The sequence below is a fragment of the Chelonoidis abingdonii genome, chromosome 15 (genome assembly GCF_003597395.2).
Source record: "Chelonoidis abingdonii isolate Lonesome George chromosome 15, CheloAbing_2.0, whole genome shotgun sequence".
In the NCBI taxonomy this organism is placed as follows: Eukaryota; Metazoa; Chordata; order Testudines; family Testudinidae; genus Chelonoidis; species Chelonoidis abingdonii.
Window position 1 is genome coordinate 33079145 of NC_133783.1, and position 26939 is coordinate 33106083.

Below are 26939 nucleotides of genomic sequence, written 5' to 3' on the forward strand. Positions count from 1 at the left end.
GGATGAGGCAGAACTGGCAGGCAAACTCCTGGCAAGCTGAGCTCCAAGCTTTCTTACTGTGCTAGCCTCTGCATCCTATAAACATCTTATGGTTTACCTCAGGAGGATCTCCTGTGACAGGTTCATTGGCCCCAGACTGTTACAGGCTGCCATTCCAAGGGACAAAGGGGTGAAGAGAAAAGCAGGGCTTGTGTGGATTTGCATGGGGATGTTACAGCTAATGCTTAAACATTCCCTTTTTTTAAAAAACTGGGAGGTAAATGTACAAGTTTTATTAGATAATTGTTTGCTATATGCAACACAAAAGCACAGTGTAAAAAAGTATGCTGCTTAACTGTCTGTTGGCAAAGGAATAGAAGGCTTAACTTTTCTTTATTTTGCCTTTTTGGTTTGGTGTCAGGTATGTTGTTATCTGTAGTAACCTGAACTGCTAACCTGATTTTGTCAAATCTAGAGAGTTTTTAGTGAGAGACACCAAATCAGGATTCTCACCTGTAATGAGGAATGTCCTTATTGACAGGTACCCTTCCTGCTTGCCTTGCCTCCCCAATTTCTCCTTAAAACCAGGCACCAGCAAGAGGAGAGGACATGTAGTTGATACCCTGTCAGTACAGTGACTTTGCTAATGTGGGGCCAGCAGAACAGATTGCAAGGGGTTGACAGCTCGGTGGGATTCAGTAGAAGAGGTGAAGGAAGGTGGAAGAAAACTTGCTGGAGAACAGAAACAGAGATGGGTGGCATAAAAGTGGGCTGTTTTATCAGAGGAACGGAAGTAGAATTTTCTTGTTTATCGGAATGAAAATGCTTACCTGAAGTTTTCTATTTAATTGCTCACTCCATTAGAAATATAACTCTTGGTAAATGGAGAATTTAGATTTTCCAAAATCACTGCTATTTTGAAATCCATTAATTTTTATTTTGGAAAATCAAAATACTCAATGCCAAATGTCTAGGTGCAGATAGTTAACACCTTTATTTTCAAGTAAAGATGTTAAATCAGAGTATGTGCTTGCTTAAACATTTGAAATATTAAAAAAAAAACATATAGCACTGGAGTTCTCTTTGCAAATTGATTAAGTGACATTTATTGTGGAATTGAATACATGGGATTAATTTGTTCCATAGCTTTAGTAAATGGTTTCACACAGCATAGCACAGTTTGGCTATTTATTTGCAGACTTTTTTTCTCTCAGATGTGATTTAAAAAAATTTTTTTTTATTTAATTATTCTGGTGACAGTTTTTTTCTTCCTTCCTTAACTGCCTGTTAGCTGGTTACAACAATTTGGAGGTTGCAGAGTACCTGTTACAGCATGGAGCTGATGTGAATGCACAGGATAAAGGAGGGTTGATTCCTCTACATAATGCTGCATCTTATGGGGTAAGAATCTCTAACTTACTATCTTTTGGAACAAATTCAAACGTCTGTAAAAAGTTGTGCTATGATGCTTTTATTGGCATTAATTGTGTGCCTGACAATCTCTAAAAAGCTTTTGTCATTGTGTTATAATATCACCTTATTTGGAATTACTTAAATTATAACTGTAGATCAAATTCAACTGACTATTGCAGAAGTGAAGATTTTAAATTTGTAAAATCACTATTGGGAATTATGTTGAGAAATGTCATTCAAAAACTGTTGTAAAAACAAGCAGCCTAAAAGATGTCCTGTAAAACTGGTTTTCACGTGCGCATACTAGTAGAATTTCACTAGTAAAGATTTCACTTACGGTTCTGTGGGTGATCTTGTGAGATTTCAGACATCTGTGAACCCAGAGCAGGAAATAAGCTCTCCTTAAATTCAAAAGAGTTTGTATTTGGGATTCTGGTTTGGTCTATTTCTGTTTTACGGAAGAAAATGACTTAATTATACACAGGTACATTATAGTTCAGAATAGTCTCTTCTGTTTTGTTAGTGTTTATTTTTGATCTATTCTAGGAAAATCCAGAATGAAGTTACAAAAAAGGGTTGATTTAATGTACCGAAACTCTCAGAATTATTAAACTACCATCTTGGAATGTAACAGGATATTTTATTTTCCAGCACGTAGATGTAGCAGCTTTACTTATAAAGTATAATGCGTGTGTGAATGCTACGGACAAATGGGCTTTCACACCTTTGCATGAAGCAGCCCAGAAAGGAAGGACACAGCTTTGTGCCTTGTTACTGGCACATGGAGCTGATCCTACTCTGAAAAACCAGGAAGGACAAACACCATTAGACCTGGTCACCGTAAGTGATGGGATCTTTTGAGAAATTTGTGCTTAGCTGCAGCTAGTGGTTGCTCGCCTGGTTTATATAAGGTGCTCTTAGACACTTTTATTCAAAGTACAAATTTGGAGTTAGTGCACAATTTATAAACTCTGGTTTCTTGGGTGTTTGTGCATGTTTGGTTATGCAAGCTAGTACACCGGATACGTCTTTTCTCTGTTCTCTTGCGCAAGATTGCTGCAAAGTGCTTCTGACTGCCTGATGGAGAAAGAAAACAAACATTGATTTCTTCCAGAATTGACATTTATCGATTTTTAATTTTACTTTGAGTACTTGATCTACCTGTTTTACTGGCTAATATATTTGACCTCAAAAAACTGCGTTAGAGGTGAAATTTAGTCTAACTTTATTAAAACCTTCTAATTTTATACAACTTAATCAGGCTTTTTTAAGGTTTTGTTCTAGAGTATTATAATACAATCAAAAGCTTCACATTTTCAGAGTAATGCTGAATGGATCCTCTTGCTTCAAATTGGGATTTCTTGTTTCTAAAGTAAATTAGTAATGAGTTTTGTTTGACCTTGTGTTTATCTGGAAAAAAGTTACAAATATCAAAACATTCATCTATTGCACTTTTAATTTAGAACATGTTTTTTTTAAAAAACATTGTTTAAGTTATGTTTTGTTTAAATCTTGTTTAAATGAAAGATTGCTTTTTAATTGGTTGAAATGTTTGTATTATACTTACATATTTGTTCGCTATGGCTTTGGGCTTAATTTTCTCAAGTATTACCTTTATTCCAGAAAATAACTTTGCATGGAAGGCTTCCTCCATTTTAATAAACTGTCTTTTGATATTTAGGCAGATGATGTTAATGCGCTGTTGACAGCTGCTATGCCTCCTTCAGCGTTGCCATCTTGTTATAAACCTCAGGTTATAAATGTATCTCAAACCACCGGACCTACGGCTGATTCCCTGTCTTCCGTTCCATCCAGCCCATCCAATCTGTCTGCTGCCAGTAGCCTTGACAACTTATCTGGTAGCTTTTCTGAACTCCCTTCAGTTGTTGGTACAAATGGTGCAGAGGGAGCAGCTGTTTTAGAGAAAAAGGAAGGTGAGGCATATTCTAATTGTAGATGTGAATTAATGACTCTTGAGCAGTTTGTATAAATAAAGTTAAATAAAGCATGATTTTGTTGAAAATTTTTTTTCTTTTTCAGTATTTTTATCTAATTTAGTGAGTTTTGTGGGTACTCTTCAGCTCTTACTAGAATTTTCAATTTATGCATTAACCACCTTCGCCTTCTGTTATCTCTGTTTCCAACTGTGGCTTGATAAGGACCAGATAGCCAAAAGAACAAAAATTTTAACTCTTGGGCAAGGGTCTTCAGGCATTTTTTCCAGATAGACTCTTACTGATAAATCAGGTTTTAAATAGAAATCAAATAAATATGTATTGGAATGGTCTTATACACAATGAAATGGTATCACAGGTTCTAAAAGATTTGCAAGACTGATAATTTATGAACAAGGTTGCTTTGATAACTTCTGTTCATTGCTTAAATATGCAGTACTAGTAGCTCAACACTTACTTGTTTTGGAGGCCAGGACCATGTATTTCTATTTTTATTAAGAACCTAGTGTGTTCTTGGTGCCACCAGAAACAGTAATATATAATTGTGTCTTAATCATAACTTAAATATTTTTCTTAATGTTACCAACTCTCTTAAAAATTCTTTAAAAGCAGCAAAGAGTCCTGTGGCACCTTATAGACTAACAGACGTATTGGAGCATGAGCTTTCGTGGGTGAATACCCACTTCCTCGGATGCATGTGACGAAGGGGGTATTCACCCACGAAAGCTCATGCTCCAATACGTCTGTTAGTCTATAAGGTGCCACAGGACTCTTTGCTGCTTTTACAGATCCAGACTAACACAGCTACCCCTCTGATACTTAAAAATTCTTGTATTTCCCCTTATTGCAGAAGTGTAGGTATGGATTATACTGTGTTTAAGATATTTTCACATTCATATTATCTAATATATTCTTCTTTATATTCAGTTCCTGGTGTAGATTTTAGCATAAATCAGTTTGTGAGGAATCTTGGACTTGAACATCTGATTGACGTATTTGAGAGAGAGCAAGTGAGTAGCTGTATACAAATATTGGGTTAGAAAACTCTACCAGTGGGTTCCTTTTTGAAGTAGGAGGAAAAATAGTACTTGTAATTTAAGACCAACAGATTAAGTTCCTGTTTCTGTTATCTTAGCACAGGTGATGAAATCAATAGGAAGTGAATATCATGAAATTATGTGTAGTAATTATGAAGGTGTAGACTATTCTGTTAGCTTGGTAATATATTCTGAAAGTGAAATTCCCCAGTCAGGGAAGTGACTCTTGCAGTACCACTGGCCTATTTTTTTGGGTAGGGTCATGCAAAATGATGAACAAAAAAATGGGGAAGATGACAGCAATTCTGCTATGACTTGTAGCATGTTTTATGTTGTTCAAAAGCAAAATTTCATGCTAGGGAAGACAGTAGACACAAAGCCAAGGATGAACTGTTACATTAGAACATTCAGAATGTGACTCTTGTTACCATTAATCTAACTTTAATTTAATATACTTTATAAAATATCTTCACTTGTTTTATGGCTTCCTTTATAACTACGGCTTGTTTTAAAACTTCCCTGATTTTTCTTCTGCTGCATAATATACAGGTCTCCAGGGGCTGCATATCTGTACACCACTCTGTTTTATAACCTAACTAAATTGTCATAAATTTTATTTTTGAGGTGGTTGTTGATCCTTTCTAATGAAATATTTGTCATGAAATTTTTATTAAAATGTATACAGTAATCTAAACAAATTATATTGTGCTTTGCTCTAGATAACACTGGATGTATTGGTTGAAATGGGCCACAAAGAGTTAAAGGAAATTGGGATCAATGCTTATGGACATAGGCATAAAATCATTAAAGGAGTTGAGAGACTGATCTCTGGACAGCAAGGTATATTTTTATCAAATTATTGAAGTGGCACTGCTTTAATATAGAGTTAATTTTTATAAACTTTACCAGTTTTGTTCCAAATCATCTCTTATTAGAAAGAGCTGATAATGCAGTGCTTTATACAACAAAATGTAAAATTGTGCTTACTGGCAATATACACTGTCTTTTTCAACTGAAGCTTGTGTGAGAAGCGTTCACTAGTGGTATAAATGATCATGAACACCAGCATTCAGTTGTCTTTAATGTTTGACTGCTTTATCATGGTCATTGTCCACGTTTACTTTCATTAGTTGGATTGTAGATTTAGAGAACTTTGATTGTAAGTGTTTTGGGACAGGGACTATTCCTTTGTTCTATTTGTACCTACACAGTGGGGTTCTGGTCAGTGACTGGGGTTCTTATTTGCTATCACAATACAGATTGAAAAGTGAATTATTATTTACTGAGTGACACGGGCTGTGTCCTTTTTCCCAAAAGGATAACTGACGTTTTTAAATATTTTTCTTTTTAAAAAAATAGTTGGTATCTTTCCAGGGGAGCTGAAATTAGCATTGCTGCTTTGTTTAACAACTTCAACTTGTGCTGAGTTTTATGATAAAAACCTCTTTATTTTGCACCATTGTTGATGACAGCACAATCATAGAAATAACATGTTTTGTTGGACTACAGCTGAAGAAAAACATAAAGAGCACACTGTATTGATTCTGTTTATATTGAAACATTGGCTACTATTGTCTCACTACATTTCATAGAAATGGAATAATATTAGTTAGAATTGGTTGGATATTTTTTTCTAGACGCCATCTGTGGATTCTCACTCCCAGATCTGAACTCTAGTATAAAACAGGCAGAACTCCCCACACTCTAAAGGTTTTTTTGGCCCTTAAGAGCAGCAGTAGTAATCAGGGCCACAAAACAACCACTTCATCATGTTCAGGTATCTCCCTGGAGCTTCATTAGCTGTCCCTTGAACAGTCAGTTGCTTCTTAATTGCCATCAGTGAAGGTGTTCTGGGTGGGAGTATCTCTTCAGCTGCCAGTCTGTTCCTGTTTCCAGTGTAGTTTTACACTGCTGCAAGTATCATTTTATACAGTGTCCTTGCTTTCCAGTTGGGTCTCATCTGTTATCTTTGAATTTGCAGTCAAACACTCTAACCAAAGAACACTGAGTGGTCCCTAGAGTCGTGGTCTTGCAGTTTGTGCAGGTTCTTTAGAGATTTTCAGCTCTTTTGCCTTGAAAAGCCTTAGCATTGTCATCTCTAGATGTTCAACTCCTTACCTGAATATTTCAAAGCTTTGCCTCGCCTCATTTGATTTAACACTCAAGCTGTGGAGCTTTCCTCTGGTCTCTGTGCTTTGCCTCAGTGTTCTGGTGCTTTAGTGCATTTGCACTCTTCCCTGGATACAGTGGACCCATTGTTTCAGGGTTAACTAGAATTTTCTTTTTGGAGCTTCATTTTGATGCTTTTCTTGTTAAGTCAAAGTGTCTTGCCTCCAGACACTTCTATATAATTTGCTAGGTTCCAGCCACAGATCAATGAGCATAGGCTCCCAGCAGAGAGTTCCAGAGGGAAACCCCTAGTCAAGTGTTTGCTGACTATTCAAACATCATGGGCTCCTGGCAGAAAGCATTGCTGGGATGCCCAGAGTTCTTAAATCCTATAAATGATTGCCATTTATTTGCCAACTCATTCAGAATTCTTGGCATTATCAGAATTGGTGTTGGCCACCATATCAAGCTGTAGTGGTTTCTTGGTGTATTTGGAGCTTTCAGCAGAGAGGGTCCTGAGGATAGCCAGCATCAAACTTTGGCTTCCTGGGTTTGGAAACTGCCTTAAAGTTCTCTTACTGCTCTGCAGCATAATCTGAGCCAGAAACACTTGCAGACGAAGGTAGTAAATACTGTAAGAAACCCAAAGTAGATCTCGGCACAGTCAAAGAATTCTTATGCAGAGGTCAGAGCTTATGCTTCAACAGTCAGCTCTCTTCTGTGTGTGAAGCCCTGATCTCATCACCAGCAGGTTTTGGTGCCTTCTGCACAGAGTCTGGTTGCAACCATTGTTTCAGTCTTTGGATTTCATGCTGAACTACGTTGTCTTATCCTGACCCCATAGATAATGAGATTCTGTGGCAGCCCCACCAGAAATACATCAACCTTATGGCTCAGGATGTGACTCAGAGAAGAGTGACACTTGCCTGATGTATTTGACCAGGTGCTCTGATGCTCAATGTGAGAAATCTTATTGGTAGATGGGAAAAGAAGTCTTGTAGAAGACACGCATTCTCTCTCTCTCTTCCCCCCCGCTCCCACCCCCCTGAGTTTGGATGGGCTCTGTTTAAGTCACAGATACCTGTGCTTTAAGTTTTTCTGCTTCTGAAGCATGATTTTTCTGTAAAATGTTAGGTGACAGGCCTATTACTTTAGGGATCCTTTACTTGGGACTCAGGTAGGAACTGACTGACTGAAATGTTTCAGGGATGGCAGAGGTCTCAAGTAGTTCACAATCACTTGTGGGGATGAGGGAAGTTGGCTTATGGCCCTGGCCACCACTACTGCCATTTGTTTCTGCCTGTGTTTAGCTAGGAAGCTGAGGCCAAGAAATGAGTATCCTGCATGATATCTTCAGAGAAGCATAATTACAAAGGCAAATCAAAATATGTTTTAAAAAAACTAAAACTTTAAACTACTTAAGTGAGACTTAAACTGAAAGTTAATATAACTTTAAAATCACAGATGTTCCCCTTTTCTTTACCTTTGTCTCTATATGGGATCTTCCACCTTTTCATTCCTGGGAAATGGCGCTATGCCGGTGTTTTTAATTTTTGTTCTCTGCGTCTGAAATATGTGCGTTCATTGTATTTATAGGTCTTAACCCATACCTCACTTTGAATACTTCTGGTAGTGGAACAATTCTTATAGATCTCTCTCCTGATGATAAGGAATTTCAGTCAGTGGAGGAGGAGGTATGTTTTGCTGCCTAGCATCTCAAATTCTTTTTAGCATTGTCACTTATGGGTAGACACATGAGTTCCGGTAGACTATTAATATAAGACTCAAATACTACTAAACGTAATGGATTAAGGCTTGCATCAAGACACTTATTCCATTTTTCCTTTGTCAGTGCTGTCCCACTGTTATAATCCATGCTTGACATGTCCACAGCTTAGCATACAATAGAACCTCAGAGTAATGGACACCTCGGGAATGGAGATTGTCCATAACTCTGAACAAAATGCAGCTCCGACTCCAGCAGTTCACGCTCCAGGCCAGGTTCCAGGTTCCCCCTGCGTGTTGGGGTGAAGTTAGGGCTAAGGGTGGGGACAGGCAGCCCAGATGTGTCTACCTTTAAGATGCAATACAGGCACACTACAGTATTTGCTTTTATTTTAAATTTTTTTTGTCTCTGCTGCTGCCTGATTGGTTACTTCCAGTTTCACATGGTGTTCAATTGACCGGTCAGTCCGTAACTCTGGTGTTCATATCTCTGAGGTTCTACTGTATGTCTGCACTTCAAGTTGGAGGTATAATTTCCAGCTTGAGGAGACATACCAGCACTATCTTTAATTGAACTGGCATATTAAAAATGTAAGTGTAGCCTCCGCGGCAGGCTGTGTATCAATCCAAGGCACTAGGTACGTACTCAAGCAGTTAGCCCCTTCCATTGCTCTTACTCGTGTGGTTGCATGTCTGTTTTTAGTCCATTCACTCAAGCAAAGCTACCATATTTGTGTCGTCTTGAGCTAGAAATTACTACTCCAGCCCAAAGTGTAAGTGACAAGACTCTTTGTCTCTCTTAATGTCATTCCTTCTAGTTATGCATCTCCATCTGACGTTAAATTATTTCTGCAGCATGGAAATCTTCACTACAGTCATTTCCCTACATATAACAGACCCAGTTTCTAATCAATTCTTTCTCTATTTTCTGCCCAGTATTTCAATAATTGCACAGCATGTGATTCTAAGTAGATGTGATCAGTTAAAGAGTGTAAATTAAGAACTAGCACTGCATGTTCCACAAAGTATTCAGAATCTTTGAACTTGTGTAGAAAAATCACAAAACCTGTTGTGATGAGGATCCAGTGCTAATTTTTAGCTAATCGGTGTCTTCTGTTTTTAAGAATAGAATCAACTGCTTTGATTATTACAAAGAATATTGGAATATTTGTCCAAAATGTACAGCCTTACAACTCTTATTCTTCAGATGCAGAGTACAGTCCGAGAGCACAGAGATGGTGGGCATGCTGGTGGAGTGTTCAACAAATACAATTTTCTGAAGGTACCATTCACATTTTTGTAGTTCTTAAATGATAGTTATGCGCTCAACCCTTCGGTTCATTTTCATTGGTTGGTGTGACTATTAAAATACGTAGATTTGCTGCTAAATATAGACTTTACATTAATTTTGATGCTTCCTTTTGCTAACCAGGAGAATACACTATGTCTACACACTTATTTAAGCAATTATATAGCTCAATGTACGTTTGTTCTGATTCTTAATTTTTATATTTTATTATGTTAGAAAATGATCATTTCTTATTTACTAGAAGATAATTTTATATTTGAGACATCTGTCAAGCTGCATTTGGATGGAAATTGGAAATCTATTAAAATGCATAAAAACGCCATTTTTTAGTTAAATAAAGCTACCTTTAAATGTGCTGGATACATAAGATAAAAAAGTAAGCTTATTAAAACATGTTTTGCTTCTAAAAATAAAGTTTATTAAACAAAGGAAGTACTAACTGTAGTTAGTGAATTGGCAGATTATTTCTAGTCACTATGCATCAGATTTTCAAAAGGATTTTGGCAGTTAATTCCAAGGTGCCTATTTGCATCTTTTTTAGAAGTGACTGTGAAAATTAGATCCCTGACTCCTATTGAAATCATTGGTGTGGAAATCAGTCGGTATTAGGCACCTAATCTGCTTAAGTGTTTTCGAAAGCCCCACAAGGTGCCAATCTGCATTTTTAGGTGTTTAAAATCTGATCCCTTGTCCTGCAGGCTTTTAGAATTAGTAGATCTGCTTCTCTCCTGCCTGCAGCCTAGCATCTCTCATGTATGGGATAGTCATTTCCTGTCTGCAGTTTCTAGGGGCAATTCAGCCCTTGTAATGATTGAAAATAATATAGCTATGTAATGCAGAATGTGGGCATTATGATATATTTAGAAAACTTTAGTTGAACTCAAAATTTAAAGATGTGTTTCCCTGATTCTATATATAATTTAAAAAGCATCATCCTTAACTCATTAAGATTTAAGGAGGGCTCACTGATGCATCATATTACTTTATTTATTTAAATAGTTGTAATTATTTATAGTAAGGTAGGGCCTTAATATAGATTGTAATTATTTAAAATTAAATTTTAAATCTGTTTTTAAAAAGAGAAATGTATTTAATTTAAATTTTAAAAATCAGATTTGTTTTGAAAAAATGATCCGTTTTTATCCACCAGGACTGGAAGGGCAGGATTTAGAATGAGACTGAGAACAGAGATGGAGTGGTGGTGCAGAGTCTTGAAGGTGGTGATAAGCAGCTTGAATTAATGTGGAAAGTGAGGAAGCCAGTAAAGAAATCTAAAAAAGGGGGTTAGCAGTTCTTTGAATGGAGAGAGAATTATTTTATCAAAGTTTGGATGGACTGGGGGTTGGAGTCTAAAAAAGTCTTCAGTTGTGACTAAGCCTGATAAATGTCAGTCTAAGAACTTTATAGAGAGATCACTGAACAGTGGTTTAGAACAGAATAGCTTGGTTAACTTAGGTTTATGGTGATGATGATTTTACTCATTATATCATGCTAGAAGAAGAATTGAATTGAATTCCTCAGACTCTGAGGGAGATAATCTCATTTCTTCTCTAGAAATTTGACTAAATGTTCCCAGTTTTGGAGTGGATCTATTGTCATATACCCATTGTGCATCAAAATGTCTGTCAAATGATAAAGCAAAAAATTGGAAGGTCTTGTCTTCAAAATAAAATTTTTGAATTCTGATTTAATTATTTCAGATTCAAAAAGTGTGTAACAAAAAACTCTGGGAAAGATACACTCACAGGAGGAAAGAAGTTTCTGAAGAAAATCATAACCATGCTAATGAAAGGATGCTGTTTCATGGTAAGAACTTTGAAATTTACATTTTCTTCCATTATCAGTACTGTTAATCTTGGTGGGAATATTTTTGTTGGTGCCAAAAATTTAGGTAAATATGCTATATAATTAACAACTGGAAATAAAAATGTAAATCAGAGTTAAGTTTTTCATAATTTTGATAAAGCCTATTACCAATATTGCATATTATCACAGAGGTGACAACTATAGTTATATTTATTCTAATTGCCATTTTCAGTTGCCTTATAATTTTGAACCCCTTGCTTTTTTTGCTTAAAATTTCCTGCTCTGTCTTTGCCCAAAGAGAAGTATGGATTTGGGGGTGGGGGTTATTTAGTGTGATCAAAAATAGAAAAACAGGTCAGCAGGTTCAGTTTGAAGGGGGTAGGAGTGAGGAAGCTTTCTTACAATTTGTTTTACCAACTCTGACCAAGATGGATTTTACATTTGGCATGTTAGCCCTTGTTCAAAAGTGTCGTCTTAAGCTCCAATGAAATTAAGTTTTGATTCGACAGTTATAACCTATTGAAAACTGTCCCCTGCATATGCACAGTGACTCACTAAATGGCTAAGTTAGCTGCATAGTAAGAAACTCAGCTGCACATTCACTGAAGTAAAACCTGCACAGCTCCTTACTGCAGAGCTTAGAATTTGGTGGGATAAGGTGGTCCAGTGGTGTCCGTTGTAAGCATCTTGGATTTTTTTTTTATTTGGAAAAAAAATAGTTCAGACTAATCAAAATTCAGAATGTGAATTAAGATTGCGTGTCCAACCTTAATTCTGCCCCTTGTGGATATGCATTATGATAGTTACATGATTGCAGACTTTCTCTAATACAATTTAACATTTTCTTCTATAACCACAAATATACATGTTTGTATGGTATCTTAGATATTTTCATTCTTGTAAATGTAAGCTATTTTTATAATCATAATGGTCTTCCATATTTTTGACAGAATTTTTTTTTTTACATAATTAAATTCCTCAGAGAAGATAACTGTCTGTAGCCATGTAGTCTGCAATTTTTCCCCAACTAGTAGCACAGTCTGCCTTAACTATAACTTGGGATCAGAAAGAAACTACAACACTACCTTGGTGACAGACTTATGATTTATATATGCCAACAAACCTTTGCTGTCACTCCTGTTATACTTCAACAGTAGTGTGTTGTGTAAGAATAGTTGTATATTTGTCATATAAAATCTTTTAATGAATTCTGGCATACACATATAAGATTCCAACCATGTATATCTAAACCATGTAGAAAAATGTGACATAGCTGACAAATAATATATGATCTTGTAATTAAAGATCATGGTCTTGCTTACATACAAAGGGGTCAACTGCTGATGATGCAATGTTGTCATTTCCCAGCTGAGTGCTTAACAGTGTAACTTCAGTGTTTCTTTTATATAGGCTTTGGATGGGCATAATAATAACATAGAAATTATCATACTAGATCAGACCAGTGGTTTGCTATTCTGTCTCTGAAAATGGTCAGTATCAGCCCAGAGTAAGGTGCAGGCAACCCTTTAAGGGTATAACCCATCTGTAGGGGAAGTTCTTCCTAACCTGGTCAGATAGTGGTTGGATTATGTGCTGAAGCATGAGCACTTATATCCCTTACAAATTCTGTATCTCTCTAAAGTGATAATGGATGTTTACATACATGTTCCCCTTTTTTAATCCTGCTAACCTCTTAACCTCAGTGATATCTTGTGATGGTTCCACAAGTTAATAATGAGTTTGTGTATTTAAAAAAAAAAGGCTATTATTTTTCATTATCTATTTCTGTTTCACGTCTCCTTGTTCTTTTATTACACAGAAGGTAAATAAGAGTTTTTGATGTACTTTCAGTATAACATTTTTATTTTACATAAGTCTCAATTCTGTCATGTCCTCTCTTGTTCATCTCCTCTCTGAACAAAACAGTCTAATAATCCTATAACTAGCTTTATATTTACATGTAATTTTAAAAACCTTTTTAGTAAAAAGGAGCATCTTTGTGAAACTGGATATGTCTGATCTCTCTAAAGATAAGTGCTGCAATGCAGAGCACCTTCCAGGTTGAATGGGTAACTTAATATTAAATTTTATGATCAATACCCAGCTCAAATAACTAAACATTGCTTTGCAGAGGCAGAAGTGGTTAAAAAATATTTACATAAATCAGGTCATAGGGAACACTGCCGCAGTCCCTGACTTGAAGTGGTTTCCATCATATATAGGGTTTACAGTTTAGTTCAAATTGTTCCTGAACCTCTGAATTAGATGTATTCAAGTCAGCGGGTCCTGATGAAATTCATCCTAGGGTACTTAAGGAACTAGTTGAAGTAGTCTTGGAATGATTTAGCAATTATCTTTGAGAATTCATGGAGCACTCCAGAGGACTGGAGAAGGGCATACGTACTAGTACCTATCTTTAAAAAGGGGGACAAAGAGGACTTGGGGAATCAGACTTGTCAGTCTAACCTCAATACTCGGGAACGTACTGGAACAAATTATTAAACAATCAGTTTGTAAGCACTAGAGGATAATAGGGTGATAAGGAATAGTGAGGAATTTGTCAAGAAAAAAAACATGCCAAACCAATCTAATTTCTTTTCTTGACAGAGTTACTGGCGTAGTGGGTGGGGAGAAGCAGTGAACATGATATATCTTGATTTTTAGTAAGAGTTTTGACACAGTTCCCATGATGATCTCATAAGCAAACTAAGGAAATGTGGTCTAGATGAAATTACAAGTAGGTGGGTGCACAACTGGCTGAAAGACAGTACTCAGAGTACTTATCGATGGTTCATTGCCAAACTGGGAAGCCATATCTAGTGGCGTGCCACAAGGGCCAGTGCTGTGTCCAGTAGTGTTAAGTATTTTGAATGACTTGTTTGACAGGGTAGAGGGTATGCTTGTGAAATTTTTGGATTATACCAAGTTAGGAGGAGTTGCAAGCACTTTGGAGGATAGGATTAGAATTCAAAACTACCTTGACAAATTAGATTTTGTCTGAAATCAACAAGGTGAAATTCAATAAAGACAAGTAGAAAATACTTCACTTAGCAAGGAAAAGTCAAATGCACAACGACAAAATGGGAATGACTGGTGAGGTGGTAGTATTGCTGAAAAGCATCAGGAGGTTATAATGAATCACAAAATGAAATAAGAGTCAACGATATGATGTAGTCTCAAAAAGGGCTAATATCAGTCTGGAATATATTAAAAGGTGTGTTATATGTAAGACATGAAACATAATTATCCCACTCTACTTGGCACTAGTAAGGCCTCAAATGGAGTACTGGGTGCCACACTTTAGAAAAGTTGTGGCCAAATAAATCCAGAGTAGAGTAACAGAAATGATAAAAGGTTTAGAAAACCTGACCTGTGAAGAAAGGTTAAAAAACTTTGGTATGTTTAGTCTTGAGAACAGAACTCGAGAAGGGACCTGAGATGTCTTCAGATAGGTTAAGGGCTGTTACAAAGAGTATGGTGATCAGTTCTCCATGTCCACTAAAGGTAGGACAAGAAGTATTGGGCTTAATCTGCAGCAGGGGAGATTTAGGTTAGCAATTAGGAAAAACTTTCTAACTATAAGGGCAGATAAGTTCTGAAATAAGCTTACAAGAGAGGTTGAGGAATCCCTATTGTGTTTTTTTAAGAACATGTTGGACGAACACCTATCAGGGATGGTCAAGGTTAATTTGGTCCTGCCTCAGCACAAGGGGCTAGACTGGATGACTTCTCAACCTCCTTACCAGCCCTACATTTCTATACACCTCTACCCTGATATAACGCTGTCCTCAGGAGCCAAAAAATCTTACTATGTTATAGGTGAAACCACATTATATTGAACTTGCTTTGATCCGCCGGAGAGTGCAGCAGCACCCATCCCCCCCATCCAATCACTGCTTTACTGCATTATATCCAAATTTGTGTTATATCGGGGTAGAGGTGTACTTTTAAGATTCCTTCTCCTTACCCTCAGTTGTTGAATGCAAGGAGAGCTGCTGTGCAGCTACTACAGCCTTAGGGTTGAAGGAAGCTCTGCAGCTCTAGTGCATCCTCAGTGTTGGAAAGAAACAGAATTTGTGAGTTTCTCTACGTTGCCATGCAGGCTAGACTACAGGGGAGTGAAAAGCAGTGCACACCGAAGTGCTGCACTGTAAGTACCCCGAGTAGTCTACATTAATGTGAACTAGGATCCTTTTAGTTTGTGCCCATAGTATCTATATGGTAGTTTTATGTTGCAGCACTTTGGTGCACTCTCCTAGTGTGAATAGCAGTGTGCACCAAAGTGCTGCACCATAATTCACACTTGGGTTGCCAGTCCTCCAGGGAAACTTGTAGACCTAAGCTCTACAGAAAGGATATTCAGTACCTGTGCAGCTTTCCCTGTAAAGACAGGTCAGGAATTGTCCCTAGATGTCTAATATTTTGTGAATGTAAAAGTGCATACTGCTGTAATACAGTGGATATTAAAGTGTTTGCTGTGGCAGACTGATACTGCATCACGTAGTTGCTCTGATTTGTTGAAAATGTATCTATTTAAACAAAAGGTAACTTTACTGGTAAATCTTAGGGTTTTTTGGCAGGGGCGATACAACAATCAATAGGCTCTTGAAATGATTTAATAATTAATGATTATCTGAAAACTGTAGGTGATTAATTTAAATGTTTTTCCTTATTAATTTACTTCTAGGTTCCCCATTTGTGAATGCAATCATTCATAAAGGTTTTGATGAGAGACATGCATACATAGGTGGAATGTTTGGAGCTGGTATATATTTTGCTGAAAACTCTTCCAAAAGCAATCAGTATGTATACGGAATTGGAGGTGGCACTGGATGCCCAGTTCACAAAGATAGATCTTGTTATGTTTGCCACAGGTAAGTTACAATACTTGAATCATTCATACCAAGAAATCTGAATTTTCAAGTGCAGCCTGTGTTGGAGGCAGTCAAGTCCCCAGCAGAGTCTTTGAAGAAAGACTATAGCTCAGTAGAGATGTCTCCCTATGAACTAACAGTTAAAACAGATAGTACCACTATGAGTTTTGGTTGCCACCTTTTAAAGCTGTAGTGCAAACTTAAGAGCCAGGGAGGGGCAATGGAGATAGTTAAAGACATTGTAAGACTCACCTCCTTTCAGATCCCAAAACCCAGAATTGTGTAGCCTGGAAATGAAGAGAGGATTTGCTAGAGATTTTTAAAAGTATGAAAGATACAGTAAAAATTGATCAATAATTATTTTTCTGCTGGACAGTACACAAACAAGGAGACTTCTGGAAGAGCACAGTACTTCCATATTTACGTGGTTCATGGCAGGGGAGGTGTCCACTAGATGCGTCGAGATTATGATCCTGTATTTCTTTCAAGATGAGTTCAGTAATGTTTGACCCCACCTTGTAGGTTCAGACCTTGATCCTTACTGCTCTGAGGAAGCGCAAGGTAGATTTGTAGAACTTCCCTTCCCACGAGTTTCTGGGTTTCTAAAAGCATTCTTCATGTGTGTCTCTGGTTTCCCCTTGGAACTTAAATCTCTTGCTTTAGAAACTTAGCACTTCCTTTTGAAACCTCTCAGCTCAGCAGACTTAAGCTTTCTCACTGTACAGTGTTCCCGTTGGCTGTCACTTCAACCAGAAATGGTGATGAAATTGCAGCCAGTTCCCACTGGCTTCCAAAGTGGTAGTTGGGACTTGCTTCAGTTTCCTTCCTAAGACTTGTGCCCTTTTCATTTGAAGCAAGGCAAGACTCTCCAAGCTTCTTTGATAGCCCCAGCCAAAGAAGAGAAAGGTATGGCACTGTTTAGATTTGAGGAGGACTCAGGATTCCCATCAACAGATCAGATAAGAGGGACTTATTACTTGCTCTATGTGAAAGGTTTGAAAAAGGGCAAGAAGTGTCTTGAGTGAGCACAGCCCAACAAACTGGCTTCAGTATTTAGTTGACCTACAAAGCTGCTGAGACTCCTTTCCTGGACTTACTCCGCTTGAGCAGTTGCTGTTTCCTGGACAGAACAAAGAGAAATGTCATTCGAGCTATATGAGCTGCCACCTTGACTGGCTCATTTGTCAACTGGTCAGCAAATGCATTTTTGTTTAGAGTGTATTAAGAGCTGTGCTGCCACAGGAGCCACCTTCCTTTGGGGAGGAAACAGGAAATTCAGTCTTCCTAGTCTTTGGTCCTCTCTGTTGCACACACCCTTTTCCCAACTTAGCTGTAGGTTTCCTGACCATCCCTTCCAGAAGTATGTGGGAACACTGGTGGTTCCTCTTTTTATAGTCTGTACTGTTGCTGGTTGTGCCACCGAAAGCAAATGTCCAAGGACGTTGAAATCAAGTATACGAACTTCAGCGGTAAAGCATAATTACATTTTTATCCAAGTATTTAGATAACAATTGGCGATACATAAGGAAATATGTGTCCTTGTATCCCTTTTTATAAAACAAAAAAGCAACCACATCTAATATACTGACAAATTCTGCTACGTGGTGGGTCTAATTTGAGCTAGGGTTTGTAGTAAATCTGTTTGTAGTTGGCCCTGGTAATAGTTTGAATATGGCTTCCTTCTCTGGGATAGATACATAAATTTTAGTGTTAGGAACTACTACATACTTTATATAGACTTCATCTGTTTGTCTGAGTGACATATACTTTGCCAAAAAATAAAGAACTGAGGTGACAGTCTTTGAGTTCACTATTAAATATTCTATTTCCACAAACGATTAATATAACATGCATTGTATGTAGTCAGAAAAATCTCTGGAGGTTGGGGAAAGGAACCAGGACTGAAAAAGGGGAACATAACATTATGGATAAAACTTCAGAATTTGTGGAATATGAAAAATGACTGAAGTGGTTTAAAGTTACGTTCTCTCTGTGAATAGAGCTTTTGAATGACCAAGAAATGTTTTTCCTACTTTCCAAACATTTTTGGCTGTAAAAGTTTTTCTTTACTATAGGCAGTTGCTGTTTTGCCGTGTAACATTGGGCAAGTCTTTCCTGCAGTTCAGTGCAATGAAAATGGCTCATTCTCCTCCAGGACATCATTCAGTTACTGGTCGACCTAGTGTAAATGGACTAGCTTTAGCAGAGTACGTCATATACAGAGGAGAACAGGTACTGGGGTGTTTTTTTGTTTTCTTGTCAAAATATACTTAATTTTAAGAAGCCCAAATGCCATTTTTCACTGGTATGCCATTGACGCTGAGCCTCTTCTCTGGATTTATTGGGGTTTGTCTTTCAGTGCATATAAATAAAACCTAAGTTTTTAAAGTTGAGAATCACAGGTCCTTATTTACTGAAAACTTCTGGCAGATATTTTGCTCTCCCGTCTCCATGACATACATGTTCCACCTTTTGCTCAGATTGCAAGAAATCCTGTAAAATGTGTGTTCTGAATTTGCTATGAAAATTAACTTTACTGAATCATTTGCCTTTCAGGCTTATCCAGAATATTTGATTACTTACCAGATTATGAAACCTGAAGCCACCATGGAAGCTTGAGACAGATTGCTTTTGGAAATCAACAGATCTGAACATGAAGATACCAATACCTAATATCTTCTAAATTACGCTGAATTGATGAAAATGTTTTATCCGCAGGCATTGTGGTAGAAATGTGAAAAAATCTAACATTTTGACTTGATAAAGCTTTAATAATGTACAGTATGTTTTCTAAAATTTCAAAAACTTCCTCTTTTTCAGCACTTTAACAGATACCATTCCAGGTAAACTGGGTTTGTCTGTACTAAATTATAAGCATAAATTAATTTGAACTATGCTTTTTATATAATACTACATTGAAATCTAGCAGAAACTATAATATTCCACACAGGAATTCATTTTACTTATACTGTGTTCTTTAAAACACTGCATTTACACTGAATACAATTTCATTTGTAAAACTGTAAATAAGAGCTTTTGTACTAGCATGATATTTATTTACATTGCTTTGTAATATAAGTGTTTTAGAACTGCAACCTTGTAAAAAGTATTTTTTCCAAATGTTGCATTGTTCATCTTATGTTTCATCATACACGATAAACAGGAGAAGACTTTGATTCCAGGATTTGTCTTTTGGGAAGGGGGAGAATAAATTTGATTTTAATTAACCAGTTTAGAATTATACAATGCTTGAACAGTTATTCAAAAGATACTCCTGTGATTTTATTTACAAAATATGCATTCCAGAGATTCATGGCCTATGAAAGTAGGAGACTCCATTTGGTTGTTGAAGTATTTTGCCGCCTGTTTACCAGAATTTCACATTTTATCGTCATGAAATTGTCTTCTAGAATTTTGTATTGGACTAGATCTGTAGTTAATCAGTAGTCTTATTTCAAGGCTATTAGATCCTGTGAATTATGGCTAATAAATGATTTTCCTTGAATGTAGGTGGAAACTTTACTTCAAGGAGGTCTTTCTAGTTAAGTCCCTAACACTTTAAATTAACCCAAGGAAGTTGAATACATAATGTATAGTGAGAGTGAATAAATTGATTTATTTTCTGGCACATCATGGTTAGTCCATGTAACTTGTGGGTGGCTCACAGAATATAAACATTATGAGGTGGACATCTTTAGGCCATTCCTGTCTCTTTCTGTTTATGTTTCCTCCTTGTTTATGCTCAGGCTGGTAGCTTCAGCAGTAATTGAAGTTTGCTGCTGCAGTGCTTTGTGCTGAATGAAATTGATAGGATTGTAGGATCCGAGTCTGTTGCATTAGTTTGATAGATAAAACACTTGTGCATGAGCCGAAAGAGCTTCGCAGCTATTGGCTACAGTTGCCCCGTGACTATCTCTTGGGGGATACAGGAGGAAAGGAGATAAACCACCTGATCAAGGAACATTACAGATAAATGAATGCACTGCCCTCTTGTTCACCCCATCATAGTTCATCTGCATTCTATATTTTTACTCCATCTGCAATTTTTACCTACATATTTAAAAATATAAATATAATGCAGACAAAATATAGTTGATACCATGGGTTTAATTTTAAACTGAATAAGAGCATATTTTAATTGGCTGTATTTTTACATCTAGGACTCTGCCCCATAAGTTAATTTGTTTGCAGGTCATATGACTGTAACATGGTTTTAAATGTAATAATTAGTCAAGACTACGAAATTGTCTTGCTGATGTGGTGATGTAATTATTCTGTACGTGAGTAAGTGTACTGAAAAGTACAAAATTATGTGAGGAATCTAAGTAATACATAAGATCATAAAAGCTAACTCTTGCAGAAAGCAATATTGACAGTGAATAAAAGGTGCTTTAATTTAAGGTATTTTTTCCCAGAATGTTGCCCACTCCTTGGTTTAGTGTAATGCTGGAACTCGTGGTCATGCAAAATCTGGTAAATATGATTAAAACATTGATATTTTAGTTTCATTGCTAAAATATTTCATTCTCTATGAACGATTACTTAATGTCTTGTAAAATATTGTGGTAAGATAGCATTTAAATGGCACCACAATGTTTTTGTCTGGTTTAGTTTTTGCATGATATTCCTTGCATTCTGAAGGTGGAAATTGTAATGGTTTGATAGTCTTGACTTTTGAGGTGAAATATTTATCTCTTGTGCAATTAGGTCTGCTTTACTAATCTTGAAGTGTCTTACATGTATTGTACCACATTCCATACCCATTTAACACTGAATAAATTTAAATTCACTGGTTTTCTGGTAGCATGGTAGTAATTACAGGCATATTGCAAGTAAATTGATCAACCTTTTTGAGTACAAGAATGCAGATTATCATTACAATAAACTGATTATAGTAGAACATAATTTAGTTCGGAATATGGAAAAGTTCTTAATAGATGAAAAGAGTGGAGTATTGGAGTAATTTGCAGCTTGATATTGAAGAAAAAATTCTACTCAACATCTTTTGGTACAAGAGAGAAGAATTAAACAAAGATTTTACTTTTAGAGTTCTGCACTTAAAACACTATCGGCTGGTCGAAAAAATGGTCAAGGTTGAAAAGGAATAATCTGCCTGATTGTTTGAGGCAGTTTTGTAAAACCTATAATAATCTTCAAATCCAGGAATCCAAAACAATTGCATATCCTTTACTGTACAGGTGTTTCAGAGCACATTTTATCTAAATGAGTAAAGGCAGAGAGCATTGCTTGGATCAGTTAGCTTAACACTGAAAATATATTTTTATTCCAGTAGCAGACACTAATGTGGTAGGTGCTTTCCAAACACAAAGATGGCTATTCTTATAAGGTGGTGGTGAACAGTTATGGCCACTAGAGGGCAGGAATGTAAATCTTTACTAAGACTGTAATGTGGAATTTTCAAAAGCGACATAAGAGCACGAGTTCCATTGACTTTCTTTGGGACTTGTGCTCTTGAAAAACTAAGGTGAGATTTTCAAAAGCATCTAATAAATCTAGGTATTTAATAAATACATAAAACAGGGATCAGCAGCCTTTCAGAGGTGGTATGCCAAATCTTCATTTATTCACTCTAATTGAAGGTTTCGCGTGCCAGTAATACATTTTAATGTTTTTAGAAGGTCTCTTTCTATAAGTCTATAATATGTAACTAAACTATTGTTGTATGTAAAGTAGGTAAGGCTTTTAAAATGTTTAAGAAGCTTCATTTAAAATTAAATTAAAATGCAGACCCCTTGCCCACCGGACTGGTGGCCAGGACCCAGGCAGTGTGAGTGCCACTGAAAATGTGCTTGCTTGCCGCCTTTGGCACCCGTGCCATAGGTTGCCTACCCCGATATAAAACAACTCTAACCTGTGACTCTGTTTACATATAACATTATTTTTTAAATACTCCTCACTTTGTCGTCCTGGTTAACGTTTCGTTTTTATGTTGCTGATCAATATGGGAACATGCTCATTTAAAGTTGTGCAATGCTCCCTTCTGACATTGTTTGGCAGCTGCCTGCCTTGTCCACTGCTTGCAGGAAGAGCAACCTGTTGCAGCTAACTGGTGGGGGCTTGTAACCAGGGTGGACCGGCAACCCCCTGTCAGCTCCCCACTTCCCTAAGTTCCCTGTACTGCAGCCGGCCAGCAGGCTATCAATTGGCAGTTCAGCTGTCCCTCCCCTCCACTGCCATATGCTGTTCCTGCCCTCTGCCTTGGAGCTGCTCCCAGAGACTCCTTGCTGTGCAGGAAGGAAAGGGGGAGGCTAATGTCAGAGTGTCCCCCACCCCCCTGCTCCTGCATCCTGCTTACCCCTTCTCCATATAGACCAGGGAGAGGACATGGATGGAGAGAGACAGAGCGCTTTTAAGCTGTTAATTGGAACAGTCCAGTAGACTTCTCAACCAAGTGCACTGTCTCATTCTATGGGGAAAACTCCCAACTACTAATGCTGAAATACTGTTCTCCAACATCTGCAGGTTTATCGCTTCAGACAATGGGTTGTCTCTACTTCTATCAGCTATGAGTAGGGCTCTACCAAATTCACAGCCATGAAAAATGTGTCACAGACCATGAAATCTGGTCTCCCCCTGTGAAATCTGGTCTTGTGAACTCCTATACTACACAGATTTCATTAGGAGACCAGAGTTTCTCAAATTGGGGATCCCGACCCAAAGGGAGTTGCAGGAGAGACACAGTATTGCCACCTGTACTTCGGCATTGCCTTCAGAGCTGGGTAGCCAGAGAGCGGTAACTACTGGCCAGGTGCCCATGTCTGAAAGCACTGTCCCACCAGCAGCAGCACAGAAGTTAGGGTGGCAATACCATGCCATCCTTACTTCTGTGCTGCTGCTAGCAGTGCATCTGCCTTCAGCGCTGGGCTCCTGGCCAGCAGCCTCTGCTCTCCAGCTGCCTGGTTCTGAAGGCAGCACCGCTCTCAGCAGCAGTAAGAGTAGCAGTACCACAACCCCCCTTACAATAACCTGACAACCCGCTCCCCCTCAAAAAAAACCCTCCTTTTTAGGTCAGGATCCCTACAATTGCAACACTGAAATTTCACATATAAATAGCTGAAATCATGAAATTTACTATTTTTAAAATCCTATAACCATGAAATTGACCAAAATGGACCATGAATTTGGTAGGGGCTTAGCTATGAGACAGGACCAGACCTGTTAGTCAAGGAAAGGGCCTGCCTCAGGCAAATTCACAGATCATATGCTCTAGTTTGTAAACCTGTTTTGTTGTTTTTGTTCCCCATCCTTGGTGTTTGCTTGTTGTAGTGGAATATTTAGGTTTGGTCTGCAGCTGGCAGCTGTCCCTCACTCAGGGTCAAAATGGCACTTTAAAATGAAGTAGTACACTAAATGTCTTTCACCAGTAGTTTCTTGCCCAAGTGTGTGTGTTGTTTTTTGTTCCTCCTGACTAACTTAGGAGGGTGCTCCAATAGGGCAGCTGATCCTGTTCCTCTCACCTCTGGTTGCTCTCTTCCCACTCAAGAACTGTGGTGGCCCCAGACAGTAGTTTCTCCACCATTGTTGTAGCTATCTCTGGGGAACCTGACTGAGTTAAACAGCACTGATCCTACAGTAGTAGTGCCTGGATCCACTTCAGGGGAAGACATCTCCATTTAAGCCCTCATCTCTTTCTTTCTGGCCCTTCCACCACAATTAGTGACCTCAGCGAGTCTGTTACAACCACCAGTGTTTGGACCAGTTCCTTGGTCTTTTTTCTTTCCTGTTCATTCTAACAAAATGGTACCTTCTGAGATCCCATCCCATGAGTGTGTTAGCCATAGGAGACATTCCTATCCTTACAGTGCTCCATCCTCCCCCTCTACTCCCTGCTGAGAAAGAGATTGAACCCTATTCCAGGAGGAGGAGAACTTCACTTCCCATCTCTCTGGAATTATTCCCTTCAAAAGAATAATGCCCTCCTTGAACTCAGTCCATCCCTCCTACCATGACATATGAGCCCCTCCAAAGGATTGTTAATCCTCTCAGAAAGGATCCCCAGAATTGAGTGTCCTGGGCAAAGCTTAGGTTCTCCACTGCTTTATCCAGGACCAAACAGAAGAGGAAGTGGGAGACAGCCCACTTCCTTCACACTCTTTGGCATCTAGATCTCTTCCTTCATAAGAAGGAAAGACCACAGACAGCAGATCAAAACTATAAAAGCTCAAGAAAATTGTTACTTAAAAATGTATTTACCTCCCTTACCAGAGGTGATGTCTGAAGATCTAATATGGATTTAACCTTTCTCTTCTGAGGATGAAGAGCTCTCAGATCCTGAATTGAGACCATGGAAGAAACAAGTATCTAAGCAGATCACTTTGAATTGATAATGCTACTCAGAACGATTTCTCTTGATATCAAATCTGATGAGGTTTCACCAGTGCAGAACAGTCGTGATGTGAAAGAAAGTGAAACTACCAAAAAATCCTATCAAATAAGAGTGGAAATAGCCTAATAAATATGGAAGTCTTTCCAGTCAGGTGCAGAAGTTTTACACAATTCCTAGTACTAAAGGAGATTCTGCCAATTTGCCTAAGATGCTTGCAGTAATGTCTCCCTGAGTAATGGCTCAAGGAAGCAGTACAGCATCCACCTTAGGCACAGCCCTCTTACCTTGGGGATGGCACTTTCCCTGAGTGAACCAAGATGAAAGGACAGCCCTTGGGAGAAAGTACAGAGCTTCTTTCACTGCACTTCATACTTTAGCTGTATCCAACTATTTACAAAGAAAAAGTTCAAAGAACCACTGAATGGGAACTGCTTGCTAGAGCAAGGAGAGAGTTTCAGCACAGTCCTACTGGCAGTAAGAAGGAACTGAGGAAGGGAGAGGGGGCTGGCAGCGCCCCTTGTATTGGTCCATCTGCGGACCACTCTAGAGCTAGTCCCCTACAGAAACCACTGAAGAACCTCTTCTGGCACTGTTGCATATGGTGAGCACACACACCTAGAATGGAATGGACATGAGCGAGCAAGCAAGCAAGAAGAATTTCCATGACACCACTGGAGGCAGGCTTCCCTGACATCTATAGATAATAGGAACCTCTTGGAAATTACTGCTAACATAGATGGCAGAATCTCTACTGGGAATTTTATCCTCTTGCCAGATTTGTTCCAATGTTTTCGATCCAGAATTTCCAGATGAGCATTTGGAGATCGAGAAGAATGTAAAATAGATTTATCATTGCTCCACTTTAGGTATACATTCTGTGGCTCTAATTGCTAGTAAGTAGGAAATAACTTATTTAAAAGTATTGGAAGAAATTGTGTTGGAATAATATCTAGGATGAGTGGTTCTCTAGAATTTGATGATATAGCCTGACAAAATCAATTCCATTATCTTTTGAGCATAGGAAGAATCTATCACAAAGAAAAATGCATCATTCTTCTCTTATTCCCCCTGAGGAGACCTGGCTCTGGATTATCTTGGAATCATTCATTGATCTTGTATTCTTGACTTGATTCCATCAACCCTTCTCTTCTTCAAAATCTGTTTGAAGAGGAAAAGGTGAAATGGCAAAAGAGTTGCTTGCTGTTTAAGACTGTCTGAAGTCCCTCACTTGGTGGCTTGGGGAAAGGAAGGACTAATTTTCCTTAACCTCCATGACAGGTTAAGTAATTATTTAATTTTCCTCCAACATAGCTGGATGATTCCATAGAGCTAAAGAAGAAATTTTTCACATGGTAGATTTAAAAACCTTGTTAGTAAGATTTTCAAACATGGTTTAGGCCCAAGTTAGGGCTGCCTGTGCAAAGCAGTTGGATACAGCTGAAGTATGAAGTGCAATGGAAGAAGCTCTATACTTTCTCCCATGGGCTGTCCTTTCATCTTAGGTACCAGCCAAAAGACATTAAAAAAAAAAAAAAGTGGGAAGGGGGCACTCCGCGGCCACCTACAAGGACAAGGCTCAGGTGGAATCCAGACCGACTCATGCTATCTTGCCATCCCTGGAACCCAGCCAGGCGACAGCTTCACTGATGGAACTTACTCCACCGCACAAGCTGCCTCCCACTCCTGAGAGTGCTAGAGGCATGTGGTACCTCACGGTACAATCCATCCCGGAAGCCTTGCAAGCAGCAAGAGAAATTTTCTCCCTCGGGTGCCACGTACTCCGGAAGAGCAGCCCACTGACCCCTCCCTCCCACCTGTTTCAAGAGGAAAGCCTTCAGTAGTACCCCTGCACAAGCCATCCCTGAGGCAACATACCCTGGTTTCATCCCACTCCCCAGAGCCATGCTAACAACCTTTGGAGCCGCATCCCAGAGCACACGCCTACAAGCAGGTGGCGAGTTCCCAACATGGATCACTGAAGTCCAGGCACTGATCCTTGGGAATCCTGACATCAGTCACCAGACCCACGGTACTGAGCCACAGAGGCACACCATCAGTCCTCTGAGCCCCGTAGATCACTCCTTAGTGCCCAAGCACTGCTCACCAGAGCCCCCTTGGCACTCAGGAGTTCTGGCACCGCTCTTCAGAGCCTTGCCAGACCCATGACACCGGTCACCAGAACCTCATCATTAGAGCCCCGTAGCCAATCACCACAGCATGAGGGATGGTCCCCATGCTCCCAGTCATCGGAACTGGCACATTATGCTCAAAGCAGGTCGGATCACTCCCCAGATTATTAGTGGATCTATGCACAACGCCACTGATCGACGGATACGTGGGTTCCTAGTACCGCTCCCCAAATGGCAGGTGTGAGGCCACCAGATA

General features: G+C 38.5%; 1 protein-coding gene across 5 annotated transcripts in view; it reads left to right on the forward strand.

The window, feature by feature from the left end:
• TNKS2 (tankyrase 2) overlaps positions 1–21001 on the forward strand; it is a 56687-nt gene extending 35686 nt beyond the window's left edge. For 3 of the 5 annotated variants that reach the window (XM_032793095.2, XM_032793097.2, XM_032793098.2), the window contains exons 17-27: positions 1271–1380; positions 2044–2232; positions 3074–3326; positions 4275–4357; positions 5104–5224; positions 8090–8187; positions 9426–9500; positions 11228–11333; positions 16021–16207; positions 18283–18439; positions 18764–21001. In XM_032793095.2, coding sequence (XP_032648986.1) covers positions 1271–1380; positions 2044–2232; positions 3074–3326; positions 4275–4357; positions 5104–5224; positions 8090–8187; positions 9426–9500; positions 11228–11333; positions 16021–16207; positions 18283–18439; positions 18764–18826 — 1442 coding nt within the window. In that variant the 3' untranslated portion in view covers positions 18827–21001. The remainder of the gene's footprint in view (positions 1–1270; positions 1381–2043; positions 2233–3073; positions 3327–4274; positions 4358–5103; positions 5225–8089; positions 8188–9425; positions 9501–11227; positions 11334–16020; positions 16208–18282; positions 18440–18763) is intronic. The other 2 variants (XM_075072691.1, XM_032793099.2) reach the window with 2 other exon arrangements.
• The last annotated feature ends 5938 nt before the right edge of the window (positions 21002–26939 follow it).